General features: G+C 45.1%; 1 protein-coding gene across 2 annotated transcripts in view; it reads right to left on the minus strand.

Annotated features, from left to right (window-relative positions):
- The window catches only part of LOC110504382 (cytoplasmic FMR1-interacting protein 2), a 68391-nt gene that overhangs the window by 17547 nt on the left and 33684 nt on the right, over positions 1-17160 (minus strand). For both annotated transcript variants that reach the window (XM_036969883.1, XM_036969884.1), the window contains exons 5-10: positions 15147-15248; positions 14754-14935; positions 14382-14478; positions 4478-4606; positions 2606-2710; positions 2259-2347 (exon numbers count right to left, since the gene is read on the minus strand). In XM_036969883.1, the coding sequence (XP_036825778.1) occupies positions 2259-2347; positions 2606-2710; positions 4478-4606; positions 14382-14478; positions 14754-14935; positions 15147-15248 (704 nt within the window). The remainder of the gene's footprint in view (positions 1-2258; positions 2348-2605; positions 2711-4477; positions 4607-14381; positions 14479-14753; positions 14936-15146; positions 15249-17160) is intronic.

The following is a 17160-nucleotide window of genomic DNA, read 5'->3' on the forward strand; positions in this document are numbered from 1 at the left end:
AGAGAGGTCAGAGGTCAGGGTTCACACAGGTTGTACTGGGGAGAGATGGAGCTCTGGGTACTCGTCCCCCTGTAGGAGAGAGGTCAGAGGTCAGGGTTCACACAGGTTGTACTGGGGAGGTGAAGCTCTAGGTACACATCCACCTGTAGGAGAGAAGTCAGAGGTCAGGGTTCACACAGGTTGTACTGGGGGAGGTGAAGCTCTGGGTACACATCCACCTATAGGAGAGTCAGGGGATAGGAGAGGGCCGAGTATATGCTGATTTTTGCTATTTCTTTTCAATATGTATCCAATTAAGACCTAGACAACCAGGTGTGGAGAGTTCCTAACTAACCAATTAAGACCTAACCAAGTGTGGAGAATTCCTAACTAACCAATTAAGACCTAACCAGGTGTGGGGAGTTCCTAACTAACCAATTAAGACCTAGACAACCAGGTGTGGAGAGTTCCTAACTAACCAATTAAGACCAGGTGTGGAGAATTCCTAACTAACCAATTAAGACCTAACCAGGTGTGGAGAATTCCTAACTAACCAATTAAGACCTAACCAGGTGTGGGGAGTTCCTAACTAACCAATTAAGACCTAGACAACCAGGTGTGGAGAGTTCCTAACAAACCAATTAAGACCTAGACAACCAGGTCTGGGGAGTTCCTAACTAACCAATTAAGACCTAACCAGGTGTGGAGAATTCCTAACTAACCAATTAAGACCTAACCAGGTGTGGGGAGTTCCTAACTAACCAATTAAGACCTAGACAACCAGGTCTGGGGAGTTCCTAACTAACCAATTAAGACCTAGACAACCACGTGTGGGGAGTTCCTAACAAACTAATTAAGACCTAACCAGGTGTGGGGAGTTCCTACCTAACCAATTAAGACCTAGACAACCTGGTGTGGGGAGTTCCTAACTAACCAATTAAGACCTAGACAACCACGTGTGGGGAGTTCCTAACAAACCAATTAAGACCTAGACAACCAGGTGTGGGGAGTTCCTAACTAACCAATTAAGACCTAGACAACCAGGTGCGGGGAGTTCCTAACTAACCAATTAAGACCTAGACAACCAGGTGTGGGGAGTTCCTAACTAACCAATTAAGACCTAGACAACCAGGTGTGGGGAGTTCCTAACTAACCAATTAAGACCTAGGCAACCAGGTGTGGGGAGTTCCTAACTAACCAATTAAGACCTAGACAACCACGTGTGGGGAGTTCCTAACAAACCAATTAAGACCTAGACAACCACGTGTGGGGAGTTCCTAACAAACCAATTAAGACCTAGACAACCAGGTGTGGGGAGTTCCTAACTAACCAATTAAGACCTAGACAACCAGGTGCGGGGAGTTCCTAACTAACCAATTAAGACCTAGACAACCAGGTGTGGGGAGTTCCTAACTAACCAATTAAGACCTAGACAACCAGGTGTGGGGAGTTCCTAACTAACCAATTAAGACCTAGGCAACCAGGTGTGGGGAGTTCCTAACTAACCAATTAAGACCTAGACAAGCAAGTGTGGGGAGTTCCTAACAAACCAATTAAGACCTAGACCTAGTGGGGTAGAGGCTGGGGTTGAGTTTGACACCTGTGGGGTAGAGGCTGGGGTTGAGTTTGACACCTGTGGGGTAGGGGCTGGGGTTGAGTTTGACACCTGTGGGGTAGAGGCTGGGGTTGAGTTTGACACCTGTGGGGTAGAGGCTGGGGTTGAGTTTGACACCTGTGGGGTAGAGGCTGGGGTTGAGTTTGACACCTGTGGGGTAGAGGCTGGGGTTGAGTTTGACACCTGTGGGGTAGAGGCTGGGGTTGAGTTTGACACTTGTGGGGTAGAGGCTGGGGTTGAGTTTGACACCTGTTGGGTAGAGGCTGGGGTTGAGTTTGACACTTGTGGGGTAGAGGCTGGGGTTGAGTTTGACACCTGTGGGGTAGAGGCTGGGGTTGAGTTTGACACCTGTGGGGTAGAGGCTGGGGTTGAGTTTGACACCTGTGGTTTAGAGGCTGGGGTTGAGTTTGACAACTGTGGGGTAGAGGCTGGGGATGAGTTTGACACCTGTGGGGTAGAGGCTGGGGTTGAGTTTGACACCTGTGGTTTAGAGGCTGGGGTTGAGTTTGACACTTGTGGGGTAGAGGCTGGGGTTGAGTTTGACACTTGTGGAGTAGAGGCTGGGGTTGACTTTGACACCTGTGGGGTAGAGGCTGGGGTTCAAGACTTGTTAGAGGTCTGAGTTTTCAGAGTTTGTCAGTTTAAAGATGGATGATGTTCTTACTTGGACTTGTTCTCCTCGTAGTGGGCGCTGGTCTCTATGTAACGTGATAGTTCTATCTGCATATCTCCAAACAGAGGCACCACCTGCAGCTGAGGCATCAAACAAGACACACAGACAGAGACAGACAGAGACAGACAGAGACAGACAGAGACAGACAGAGACAGACAGAGACACACAGACAGAGACAGAGACAGACAGAGACACACAGACAGAGACAGACAGGGCTTCAGTCAGGATGTGTGATCCAATAATAACATATTGGTGTTAAAGTACTGACATGGCCACAAGGAAAAGTTAGATGGCTGCTTTGGTGTGGAGAGCACACACACACACACACACACACCAACCTTGAAGAACTTGTCGATCTTTCCCAGGTTGATCCTCTTCTTGGCGTCTAGTTTGTAGATGTTACTGACGTTACCGTCCATCAGATAGAGACCAAAACCCATCACCTGACACACACACACACAGAGTGGGATATTACACAAACCCATCACCTGACAGGTAGTTAAGATCTAGACAGAGGCAGGTATCTAGAGAAAGGCAGGTAGTTAAGATCCAGACAGAGACAGGTATCTAGAGAAAGGCAGGTAGTTAAGATCCAGACAGAGACAGGTATCTAGAGAAAGGCAGGTAGTTAAGATCCAGACAGAGACCGGTATCTAAAGAAAGGCAGGTAGTTAAGATCCAGACAGAGACCGGTATCTAGAGAAAGGCAGGTAGTTAAGATCCAGACAGAGACAGGTATCTAGAGAAAGGCAGGTAGTTAAGATCCAGACAGAGACAGGTAGTTAAGATCCAGACAGAGACAGGTATCTAGAGAAAGGCAGGTAGTTAAGATCCAGACAGAGACAGGTATCTAGAGAAAGGCAGGTAGTTAAGATCCAGACAGAAACAGTTATCTAGAGAAAGGCAGGTAGTTAAGATCCAGACAGAGACCGGTATCTAAAGAAAGGCAGGTAGTTAAGATCCTGACAGAGACCGGTATCTAGAGAAAGGCAGGTAGTTAAGATCCAGACAGAAACAGGTAGTTAAGATCCAGACAGAGACAGGTATCTAGAGAAAGGCAGGTAGTTAAGATCCAGACAGAGACAGGTATCTAGAGAAAGGCAGGTAGTTAAGATCCTGACAGAGACAGGTAGTTAAGATCCAGACAGAGACAGGTATCTAGAGAAAGGCAGGTAGTTAAGATCCAGACAGAGACCGGTATCTAAAGAAAGGCAGGTAGTTAAGATCCTGACAGAGACCGGTATCTAGAGAAAGGCAGGTAGTTAAGATCCAGACAGAAACAGGTAGTTAAGATCCTGACAGAGACCGGTATCTAGAGAAAGGCAGGTAGTTAAGATCCTGACAGAGACCGGTATCTAGAGAAAGGCAGGTAGTTAAGATCCAGACAGAAACAGGTAGTTAAGATCCAGACAGAGACAGGTATCTAGAGAAAGGCAGGTAGTTAAGATCCAGACAGAGACAGGTATCTAGAGAAAGGCAGGTAGTTAAGATCCTGACAGAGACAGGTAGTTAAGATCCAGACAGAGACAGGTATCTAGAGAAAGGCAGGTAGTTAAGATCCAGACAGAGACCGGTATCTAAAGAAAGGCAGGTAGTTAAGATCCTGACAGAGACCGGTATCTAGAGAAAGGCAGGTAGTTAAGATCCAGACAGAAACAGGTAGTTAAGATCCTGACAGAGACCGGTATCTAGAGAAAGGCAGGTAGTTAAGATCCTGACAGAGACCGGTATCTAGAGAAAGGCAGGTAGTTAAGATCCAGACAGAAACAGGTAGTTAAGATCCAGACAGAGACAGGTATCTAGAGAAAGGCAGGTAGTTAAGATCCAGACAGAGACAGGTATCTAGAGAAAGGCAGGTAGTTAAGATCCTGACAGAGACAGGTAGTTAAGATCCAGACAGAGACAGGTATCTAGAGAAAGGCAGGTAGTTAAGATCCAGACAGAGACCGGTATCTAAAGAAAGGCAGGTAGTTAAGATCCTGACAGAGACCGGTATCTAGAGAAAGGCAGGTAGTTAAGATCCAGACAGAAACAGGTAGTTAAGATCCTGACAGAGACCGGTATCTAGAGAAAGGCAGGTAGTTAAGATCCAGACAGAAACAGTTATCTAGAGAAAGGCAGGTAGTTAAGATCCAGACAGAAACAGGTAGTTAAGATCCAGACAGAGACAGGTATCTAGAGAAAGGCAGATAGCTAGATGAGGCTCTTACCTTGAGCAGCATGTGTTTCTCGCTGGGTGTCAGGTACATTTTGTTCTCATAGTAATCAACACTGATGTTGACAATGTCTGCTAACAACTCTTCATAGCCAGGAATCACCTCCAACTGCTGCTGCAGACACTACAGAGAGAAATATACACACTATTACTGCAGACACTACAGAGAGAAATATACACACTATTACTGCTGCTGCAGACACTACAGAGAGAAATATACACACTATTACTGCAGACACTACAGAGAGAAATATACACACTATTACTGCAGACACTACAGAGAGAAATATACACACTATTACTGCTGCTGCAGACACTACAGAGATAAATATACACACTATTACTGCAGACACTACAGAGAGAAATACACACTATTACTGCAGACACTACAGAGAGAAATATACACACTATTACTGCAGGCACTACAGAGAGAAATATACACACTATTACTGCTGACACTACAGCGAAATATACACACTATTACTGCTGCTGCAGACACTACAGAGAGAAATATACACACTATTACTGCAGACACTACAGAGAGAAATATACACACAATTACTGCTGCTGCAGACACTACAGAGAGAAATATACACACTATTACTGCAGACACTACAGAGAGAAATATACACACTATTACTGCAGACACTACAGAGAAATATACACACTATTACTGCTGCTGCAGACACTACAGAGAGAAATATACACACTATTACTGCTGCTGCAGACACTACAGAGAGAAAGATACAAACTATTACTGCAGACACTACAGAGAGAAATATACACACTATTACTGCTGCTGCAGACACTACAGAGAGAAATATACACAGTATTACTGCAGACACTACAGAGAGAAATATACACACTATTACTGCTGCTGCAGACACTACAGAGAAATATACACAGTATTACTGCAGACACTACAGAGAAATACACACTATTACTGCTGCTGCAGACACTACAGAGAGAAATATACACACTTACTGCTGACACTACAGAGAGAAATACACACTATTACTGCTGCTGCAGACACTACAGAGAGAAATATACACACTATTACTGCAGACACTACAGAGAGAAATATACACACTATTACTGCTGCTGCAGACACTACAGAGAGAAATATACACACTATTACTGCAGACACTACAGCGAAATATACACACTATTACTGCTGCTGCAGACACTACAGAGAGAAATATACACACTATTACTGCAGACACTACAGAGATAAATATACACACTATTACTGCAGACACTACAGAGAAATATACACACTATTACTGCTGCTGCAGACACTACAGAGAGAAATATACACACTATTACTGCTGCTGCAGACACTACAGAGATAAATATACACACTATTACTGCAGACACTACAGAGAAATATACACACGATTACTGCTGCTGCAGACACTACAGAGAAATATACACAGTATTACTGCTGCTGCAGACACTACAGAGAAATATACACAGTATTACTGTCATGTTGTCTTGTCTCTGTCCTTTCCCTTCACCCTGTCTCCCTCTGCTGGTCGTGTCAGGTTACCTTTTCTCCCCTTCTTTCCCCCAGCTGTTCCCTGTCTCCTCCTAACTACCCATTCACCCCGTTCCCCACCTGTTCCCTTTTTCCCTCTGATTAGGTCCCTATATCTCCCTCTGTTTCTGCTCCTGTCCTTGTCGGATTCTTGTTTGTTTGTGTTTCATGCCTGAGCCAGACTATCGTCATGTTTGCTGTAACCTTGTCCTGTCCTGTCGGAATCTGCCGGTCTATCTGAGCCTACCTATGTTTTGTTATTAAAGAAGCTCTGTTTAAGTTAGTTCGCTTTTGGGTCCTCATTCACTCACCATAACAGAAGAATCCGACCAAGAATGGACCCAGCGACTTCGGATCCTCTCCACTCAGCCGTCGGGATCCAGGGAGCGATGCTAGGCAGACACGAGCAGGAAGTGTCTGCTGCTCGACATGCCGTTGAGACCCTGGCCACCCAAGTCTCCAACCTCACAGAACAGGTTCACCATCTCCGCCTCGATCCACCGGCCACTTCCAGGGCTTTCGAATCTCCGGAGCCCAGAATCAATAACCCGCCGTGTTACTCTGGGGAGCCCACTGAATGCCGCTCGTTCCTCACCCAGTGTGATATTGTGTTTTCTCTCCAGCCCAACACTTACTCCAGGAGCACTGCTCGTGTCGCCTACGTCATATCTCTCCTTATTGGACGGGCTCGTGAGTGGGGCACGGCAATCTGGGAGGCAAGGGCTGAGTGTACTAACCAGTATCAGGACTTTAAGGAGGAGATGATACGGGTTTTTGATCGATCTGTTTTTGGGGAGGAGGCTTCCAGGGCCCTGTCTTCCCTATGTCAAGGTAATCGATCCATAACAGACTACTCTATTGAGTTTCGCACTCTTGCTGCCTCCAGTGGCTGGAACGAGCCGGCTTTGCTCGCTCGTTTTCTGGAGGGTCTCCGCGCAGAGGTAAAGGATGAGATTCTCTCCCGGGAGGTCCCTTCCAGCGTGGATTCCCTGATTGAACTCGCTATTCGCATTGAGCGACGGGTTGATCTGCGTCACCGAGCTCGTGGAAAGGAGCTCGCGTTCTCCGTTGCCCCCCTCTCCGCATCACTACCATCTTCCTCTGCCGGCTCGGGAGCTGAGCCTATGCAGCTGGGAGGTATCCGCATCTCGACTAAGGAGAGGGAACGGAGAATCACCAACCGCCTCTGTCTCTATTGCGGTTCTGCTGGTCATTTTGTCACTTCATGTCCAGTAAAAGCCAGAGCTCATCAGTAAGCGGAGGGCTACTGGTGAGCGCTACTACTCCTGTCTCTCCTTCAAGATCCTGCACTACCTTGTCGGTCCATCTACGCTGGACCGGTTCGTCAGCTTCCTGCAGTGCCTTAATAGACTCTGGGGCGGAGGGCTGTTTTATGGACGAGACCTGGGCTCGGGAACATGACATTCCTCTCAGACAGTTAAGGGAGTCCACGGCCTTGTTCGCCCTGGATGGTAGTCCTCTCCCCAGGATTCAGCGTGAGACGCTACCTTTAACCCTCACTGTTTCTGGTAATCATAGCGAAACCATTTCTTTTTTGATTTTTCGTTCACCTTTTACACCTGTTGTTTTGGGCCATCCCTGGCTAGTTTGTCATAATCCTTCCATTAATTGGTCTAGTAATTCTATCCTCTCCTGGAACGTCTCTTGTCATGTGAAATGTTTAATGTCTGCTATCCCTCCTGTTTCCTCTGTCTCTTCTTCACAGGAGGAGCCTGGTGATTTGACAGGGGTGCCGGAGGAATATCACGATCTGCGCACGGTGTTCAGTCGGTCCAGGGCCACCTCTCTTCCTCCACACCGGTCGTATGATTGTAGTATTGATCTCCTTCCGGGAACCACTCCCCCCCGGGGTAGACTATACTCTCTGTCGGCTCCCGAACGTAAGGCTCTCGAGGATTATTTGTCTGTAGCTCTTGACGCCGGTACCATAGTCCCCTCCTCCTCTCCCGCCGGAGCGGGGTTTTTTTTTGTCAAGAAGAAGGAACGGTCGCCCCCTCCAACCACTGTCGCCATTCGCCTAGGGCTAACCGGATGGCGAGCAGTTCGCGGTTACCCACATCATAGTTACGTTCCGACGGCGACAGGCGATGAGAAAAATACGCGCATGGGTGGACCTTGTCGTCAGAGAGGGAGCGCTGAGAAAAGATGGATCCCGCTAAAGTCCAAGCTGTCATTGATTGGCCCGTCCCTAAGTCACGCGTCGAGCTGCAGCGCTTTCTCGGCTTCGCGAACTTCTATCGTCGTTTCATCCGTAATTTCGGTCAGGTGGCCGCTCCTCTCACAGCCCTTACTTCTGTCAAGACGTGCTTTAAGTGGTCCGTTTCCGCCCAGGGAGCTTTTGATCTCCTCAAGAATCGTTTTACATCCGCTCCTATCCTTGTTACACCTGACGTCTCTAGACAGTTCGTTGTCGAGGTTGACGCGTCAGAGGTGGGCGTGGGAGCCATTCTTTCTCAGCGCTCCCTCTCTGACGACAAGGTCCACCCATGCGCGTATTTTTCTCATCGCCTGTCGCCGTCGGAACGTAACTATGATGTGGGTAACCGCGAACTGCTCGCCATCCGGTTAGCCCTAGGCGAATGGCGACAGTGGTTGGAGGGGGCGACCGTTCCTTTTGTCGTTTGGACTGACCATAGGAACCTTGAGTACATCCGTTCTGCCAAACGACTTAATGCGCGTCAGGCGCGTTGGGCGCTGTTTTTCGCTCGTTTCGAGTTCGTGATTTCTTATCGTCCGGGCTCTAAGAACACCAAGCCTGATGCTTTGTCTCGTCTCTTCAGTTCTTCAGTAGCCTCCACTGACCCCGAGGGGATTCTCCCTGAGGGGCGTGTTGTCGGGTTGACTGTCTGGGGAATTGAGAGGCAGGTAAAACAAGCGCTCACTCACACTCCGTCGCCGCGCGCTTGTCCTAGGAACCTTCTTTTCGTTCCCGTTCCTACTCGTCTGGCCGTTCTTCAGTGGGCTCACTCTGCCAAGTTAGCCGGCCACCCTGGCGTTCGGGGTACGCTTGCTTCCATTCGCCAGCGTTTTTGGTGGCCCACCCGGGAGCATGACACGCGTCGTTTCGTGGCTGCTTGTTCGGTCTGCGCGCAGACTAAGTCCGGTAACTCTCCTCCTGCCGGCCGTCTCAGGCCGCTTCCTATTCCCTCTCGACCGTGGTCTCACATCGCCTTAGATTTTGTCACCGGACTGCCTTCGTCAGCGGGGAAGACTGTTATTCTTACGGTTGTCGATAGGTTCTCTAAGGCGGCCCATTTCATTCCCCTTGCTAAGCTTCCTTCTGCTAAAGAGACGGCACAAATCATCATCGAGAATGTTTTCAGAATTCATGGCCTTCCGTCAGACGTCGTTTCGGACAGAGGTCCGCAATTCACGTCTCAATTTTGGAGGGAGTTTTGCCGTTTGATTGGGGCTTCCGTCAGTCTCTCTTCCGGCTTTCACCCCCAGTCTAACGGTCAAGCAGAACGGGCCAATCAGACTATTGGTCGCATCTTACGCAGTCTTTCTTTTCGCAACCCTGCGTCTTGGTCAGAACAGCTCCCCTGGGCAGAATACGCCCACAACTCGCTTCCTTCGTCTGCGACCGGGCTATCTCCTTTTCAGAGTAGCCTCGGGTACCAGCCTCCGCTGTTCTCATCTCAGTTCGCCGAGTCCAGCGTCCCCTCCGCTCAGGCTTTTGTCCAACGTTGCGAGCGCACCTGGAAGAGGGTCAGGTCTGCACTTTGCCGTTATAGGACGCAGACTGTGAGGGCTGCTAATAAGCGTAGAACTAAGAGTCCTAGATATTGTCGCGGTCAGAGAGTTTGGCTCTCCACTCAGAACCTTCCCCTTAAGACGGCTTCTCGCAAGTTGACCCCGCGGTTCATTGGTCCGTTCCGTATTTCTCGGGTCATTAATCCTGTCGCAGTTCGACTTCTTCTTCCGCGATACCTTCGTCGCGTCCACCCGGTCTTCCACGTCTCCTGCATTAAGCCCGTTCTTCGCGCCCCCGCTCGTCTTCCCCCCCCCCCCCCCCCCATCCTTGTCGAGGGCGCACCCATCTACAGGGTCCGCAGGATTTTGGACATGCGTTCTCGGGGCCGTGGTCACCAGTACCTTGTCGATTGGGAGGGGTACGGTCCTGAGGAGAGGAGTTGGGTTCCCTCTCGGGACGTGCTGGACCGTGCGCTGATCGAGGATTTCCTCCGTTGCCGCCAGGTTTCCTCCTCGAGTGCGCCAGGAGGCGCTCGGTGAGTGGGGGGGTACTGTCATGTTGTCTTGTCTCTGTCCTTTCCCTTCACCCTGTCTCCCTCTGCTGGTCGTGTCAGGTTACCTTTTCTCCCCTTCTTTCCCCCAGCTGTTCCCTGTCTCCTCCTAACTACCCATTCACCCCGTTCCCCACCTGTTCCCTTTTTCCCTCTGATTAGGTCCCTATATCTCCCTCTGTTTCTGCTCCTGTCCTTGTCGGATTCTTGTTTGTTTGTGTTTCATGCCTGAGCCAGACTATCGTCATGTTTGCTGTAACCTTGTCCTGTCCTGTCGGAATCTGCCGGTCTATCTGAGCCTACCTATGTTTTGTTATTAAAGAAGCTCTGTTTAAGTTAGTTCGCTTTTGGGTCCTCATTCACTCACCATAACAATTACTGCAGACACTACAGCGAAATATACACACTATTACTACTGCTGCAGACACTACAGAGAAATATACACAGTATTACTGCAGACACTACAGCGAAATATACACACTATTACTACTGCTGCAGACACTACAGAGAAATATACACAGTATTACTGCAGACACTACAGAGAAATACACACTATTACTGCTGCTGCAGACACTACAGAGATAAATATACACACTATTACTGCAGACACTACAGAGAGAAATATACACACTATTACTGCTGCTGCAGACACTACAGAGAGAAATATACACAGTATTACTGCAGACACTACAGAGAGAAATACACACACTATTACTGCTGCTGCAGACACTACAGAGATAAATATACACACTATTACTGCTGCTGCAGACACTACAGAGAGAAATATACACACTATTACTGCTGCTGCAGACACTACAGAGAGAAATATACACACTATTACTGCAGACACTACAGAGAGAAATATACACACTATTACTGCTGCTGCAGACACTACAGAGATAAATATACACACTATTACTGCAGACACTACAGAGAGAAATATACACACTATTACTGCTGCTGCAGACACTACAGAGATAAATATACACACTATTACTGCTGCTGCAGACACTACAGAGAGAAATATACACACTATTACTGCAGACACTACAGAGAGAAATATACACACTATTACTGCTGCTGCAGACACTACAGAGAGAAATATACACACTATTACTACTGCTGCAGACACTACAGAGAAATATACACAGTATTACTGCAGACACTACAGAGAAATACACACTATTACTGCTGCTGCAGACACTACAGAGAGAAATATACACACTATTACTGCTGCTGCAGACACTACAGAGAGAAATATACACACTATTACTGCTGACACTACAGAGATAAATATACACAGTATTACTGCAGACACTACAGAGAAATATACACAGTATTACTGCAGACACTACAGAGAGAAATATACACACTATTACTGCTGCTGCAGACACTACAGAGAGAAATATACACACTATTACTGCTGACACTACAGAGATAAATATACACACTATTACTGCTGCTGCAGACACTACAGAGAGAAATATACACACTATTACTGCTGCTGCAGACACTACAGAGAGAAATATACACACTATTACTGCTGCTGCAGACACTACAGAGATAAATATACACACTATTACTGCAGACACTACAGAGAGAAATATACACACTATTACTGCTGCTGCAGACACTACAGAGAGAAATATACACAGTATTACTGCAGACACTACAGAGAGAAATATACACACTATTACTGCTGCTGCAGACACTACAGAGAAATATACACAGTATTACTGCTGCTGCAGACACTACAGAGAGAAATATACACACTATTACTGCAGACACTACAGAGATAAATATACACAGTATTACTGCTGCTGCAGACACTACAGAGATAAATATACACAGTATTACTACTGCTGCAGACACTACAGAGAAATACACACTATTACTGCTGCTGCAGACACTACAGAGAGAAATATACACACTATTACTGCAGACATTACAGAGAGAAATACACACTATTACTGCTGCTGCAGACACTACAGAGATAAATATACACACTATTACTGCAGACACTACAGAGAGAAATATACACAGTATTACTGCTGCTGCAGACACTACAGAGATAAATATACACACTATTACTGCAGACACTACAGAGAGAAATATACACAGTATTACTGCTGCTGCAGACACTACAGAGAGAAATATACACACTATTACTGCAGACACTACAGAGAGAAATATACACAGTATTACTGCTGCTGCAGACACTACAGAGAGAAATATACACACTATTACTGCTGCTGCAGACACTACAGAGAGAAATATACACACTATTACTGCAGACACTACAGAGAGAAATATACACAGTATTACTGCTGCTGCAGACACTACAGAGAGAAATATACACACTATTACTGCTGCTGCAGACACTACAGAGAGAAATACACACACTATTACTGCAGACACTACAGAGAAATATACACACTATTACTGCTGCTGCAGACACTACAGAGAGAAATATACACACTAGTACTGCAGACACTACAGAGAGAAATATACACACTATTACTGCTGCTGCAGACACTACAGAGATAAATATACACACTAGTACTGCAGACACTACAGAGAGAAATATACACACTATTACTGCTGCTGCAGACACTACAGAGATAAATATACACACTAGTACTGCAGACACTACAGAGAGAAATATACACACTATTACTGCTGCTGCAGACATTACAGAGATAAATATACACACTATTACTGCAGACACTACAGAGAGAAATATACACACTATTACTGCTGCTGCAGACACTACAGAGAAATATACACAGTATTACTGCAGACACTACAGAGAGAAATATACACACTATTACTGCTGCTGCAGACACTACAGAGAGAAATATACACACTATTACTGCTGCTGCAGACACTACAGAGAGAAATATACACACTATTACTGCTGCTGCAGACACTACAGAGATAAATATACACACTATTACTGCAGACACTACAGAGAGAAATATACACACTATTACTGCTGCTGCAGACACTACAGAGATAAATATACACACTATTACTGCAGACACTACAGAGAGAAATATACACACTATTACTGCTGCTGCAGACACTACAGAGAGAAATATACACACTATTACTGCAGACACTACAGAGAGAAATACACACTATTACTGCTGCTGCAGACACTACAGAGAAATATACACAGTATTACTGCAGACACTACAGAGAGAAATACACACTATTACTGCTGCTGCAGACACTACAGAGAGAAATATACACACTATTACTGCAGACACTACAGAGAGAAATATACACACTATTACTGCTGCTGCAGACACTACAGAGAAATATACACAGTATTACTGCAGACACTACAGAGAGAAATACACACTTTTACTGCTGCTGCAGACACTACAGAGAAATACACACTATTACTGCTGCTGCAGACACTACAGAGAGAAATATACACACTATTACTGCAGACACTACAGAGAGAAATACACACTATTACTGCTGCTGCAGACACTACAGAGAAATATACACAGTATTACTGCAGACACTACAGAGAGAAATACACACTTTTACTGCTGCTGCAGACACTACAGAGATAAATATACACACTATTACTGCAGACACTACAGAGAAATATACACACTATTACTGCAGACACTACAGAGAAATATACACACTATTACTGCTGCTGCAGACACTACAGAGAGAAATATACACACTATTACTGCAGACACTACAGAGAGAAATATACACACTATTACTACTGCTGCAGACACTACAGAGAGAAATATACACACTATTACTGCTGCTGCAGACACTACAGAGATAAATATACACAGTATTACTGCAGACACCACAGAGAGAAATATACACACTATTACTGCAGACACTACAGAGAGAAATATACACACTATTACTGCTGCTGCAGACACTACAGAGAGAAATACACGCACTATTACTGCAGACACTACAGAGAGAAATATACACACTATTACTGCAGACACTACAGAGAGAAATATACACACTATTACTGCTGCTGCAGACACTACAGAGAGAAATATACACACTATTACTGCTGCTGCACAACACGCACATACACAAACACACACCTGAGTAATCCTGTTGTGATTGGCTAGAAACATGGAGAGGTTCTGTGACTCCTGGATGGACTGAGGGTCGGCCATCTTCCTCAGGAACTGAGCTGCCCTGCAGACACAAATATTACCACATATCTAATTCTGTAGCCACACCTCACAGATTCTGTTAACCTGAGTCAATTGGGTACATCTCAATAGTGGGGTAAATTAGCCCTTCATTCTGTCCCTTTTGCTTTATTTAAGCTGATGTGAAGGAACTAGACAGGTGAAATCAAATGCCTGTGTTTTCAGGATCAGTGCAGGTGAAGGAAAGGTGATAGGGAGAGGAAGCCACTGCAGGCTATTGAGGTGCATCCCCACATTGTGTCTGTCTTCCCTCCGTACCTTTTGTAGGCAGAGTGGTCGTTCTTGACGCTGCACTTCATGTTCTTGAGTTCGTCGAGCACAGCGAACATGTTGATGAACTTGCCCAGGGTGAGGAGGTAGGCTTCAGAGACAAAGTCCTTCCTCCGCTCAGCGTGGCAGAGACGCTTCACCTCCCCGCAGAAACGCTCGATGGCCTTACGCTGCAGGGGAGGACAGGGGAAAAGGAGACGACAGAGAGAAGAGAGGTTCTCAGATATATATAGGACTCATTTGTTCATTCATTCATTATTTAATTCAAGGGACAAGGATATGATTGACTGACAAAGTTCCAATTCAAATACGATACATATATTACGTTGTTCATTCATTTGATTGATTCATTCATTCATCCATCAATCACTGGTCTCTCACCTGAAAGTACATGAACTTCATGAGCTTGGTGACCTCTGGTTCCAGCACCTCCACAGTCTTCTCATAGATCTCCACCCTGTTGGGCTGCTCATTACACTTCACCTGGAGAACACAGGGGGGCGCCGTCACACAGCCTGCTCACTGGAACCACTCACAGGGCTCTCCCACATCTTTTTTTACACATCACAGATCACAGTGTCCCGAGCCAGTATCATATTTCTAGGATCAGGTGCCCGTACAAGAGCTGGGACGATAAACTGAAAATGATCAACTTATCACAGGCATTTTGCTGATATCGTTCATTACGATAAGTAGTCTATACCAGAGAAAAGTTTTAATTAAATAAGTTTGCTAAAATGGGTGATTATAAATGGGACAATTGATGGCTACAACCATCAAATGAGTAGTATCAGTTTAAAGGAAAAACTGTGGAGCAAATTACTGTTATAAACTGTGGAGCACATTACTGTTATAAACTGTGGTGCACATTACTGTTATAAACTGTGGTGCACATTACTGTTATAAACTGTGGAGCACATTACTGTTATAAACTGTGGTGTACATTACTGTTATAAACTGTGGTGTACATTACTGTTATAAACTGTGGTGCACATTACTGTTATAAACTGTGGTGTACATTACTGTTATAAACTGTGGTGCACATTACTGTTATAAACTGAGGAGCACATTACTGTTATAAACTGAGGAGCACATTACTGTTATAAACTGAGGAGCACAACACTGTTATAAACTGTGGTGCACATTACTGTTATAAACTGTGGTGCACATTACTGTTATAAACTGTGGTGCACTTTAATGTTATAAACTGTGGTGCACATTACTGTTATAAACTGTGGTGCACATTACTGTTATAAAACTGAGGAGCACATTACTGTTATAAACTGAGGAGCACATTACTGTTATAAACTGAGGAGCACAACACTGTTATAAACTGTGGTGCACATTACTGTTATAAACTGTGGTGCACATTACTGTTATAAACTGTGGTGCACTTTAATGTTATAAACTGTGGTGTACATTACTGTTATACTGTGGAGCACATTACTGTTATAAACTGTGGAGCACATTACTGTTACAAACTGTGGAGCACATTACTGTTATAAACTGTGGAGGACATTACTGTTACAAACTGTGGTGTACATTACTGTTATAAACTGTGGAGCACATTACTGTTATAAACTGTGGTGTACATTACTGTTATAAACTGAGGAGCACATTACTGTTATAAACTGTGGTGTACATTACTGTTATAAACTGAGGAGCACATTACTGTTATAAACTGTGGTGCACATTAATGTTATAAACTGTGGTGCACATTACTGTTATAAACTGTGGTGTACATTACTGTTATAAACTGTGGAGCACATTACTGTTATAAACTGTGGAGCACATTACTGTTATAAACTGTGGAGCACATTACTGTTATAAACTGTGGTGCACATTACTGTTATAAACTGTGGTGCACATTACTGTTATAAACTGTGGAGCACAATACTGTTATAAACTGTGGTGCACATTACTGTTATAAACTGTGGAGCACAGTACTGTTATAAACTGTGGAGCACATTACTGTTATAAACTGTGGAGCACATTACTGTTATAAACTGTGGTGCACATTACTGTTATAAACTGTGGTGCACATTACTGTTATAAACTGTGGAGCACATTACTGTTATAAACTGTGGAGCACATTACTGTTATAAACTGTGGAGCACATTACTGTTATAAACTGTGGAGCACATTACTGTTATAAACTGTGGAGCACATTACTGTTATAAACTGTGGAGCACATTACTGTTATAAACTGTGGAGCACATTACTGTTATAAACTGTGGAGCACATTACTGTTATAAACTGTGGTGTACATTACTGTTATAAACTGTGGTGTACATTACTGTTATAAACTGTGGAGCACATTACTGTTATAAACTGTGGAGCACATTACTGTTATAAACTGTGGAGCACATTACTGTTATAAACTGTGGTGTACATT

This window comes from Oncorhynchus mykiss, chromosome 31 (genome assembly GCF_013265735.2).
Source record: "Oncorhynchus mykiss isolate Arlee chromosome 31, USDA_OmykA_1.1, whole genome shotgun sequence".
NCBI classification, from domain to species: domain Eukaryota; kingdom Metazoa; phylum Chordata; class Actinopteri; order Salmoniformes; family Salmonidae; genus Oncorhynchus; species Oncorhynchus mykiss.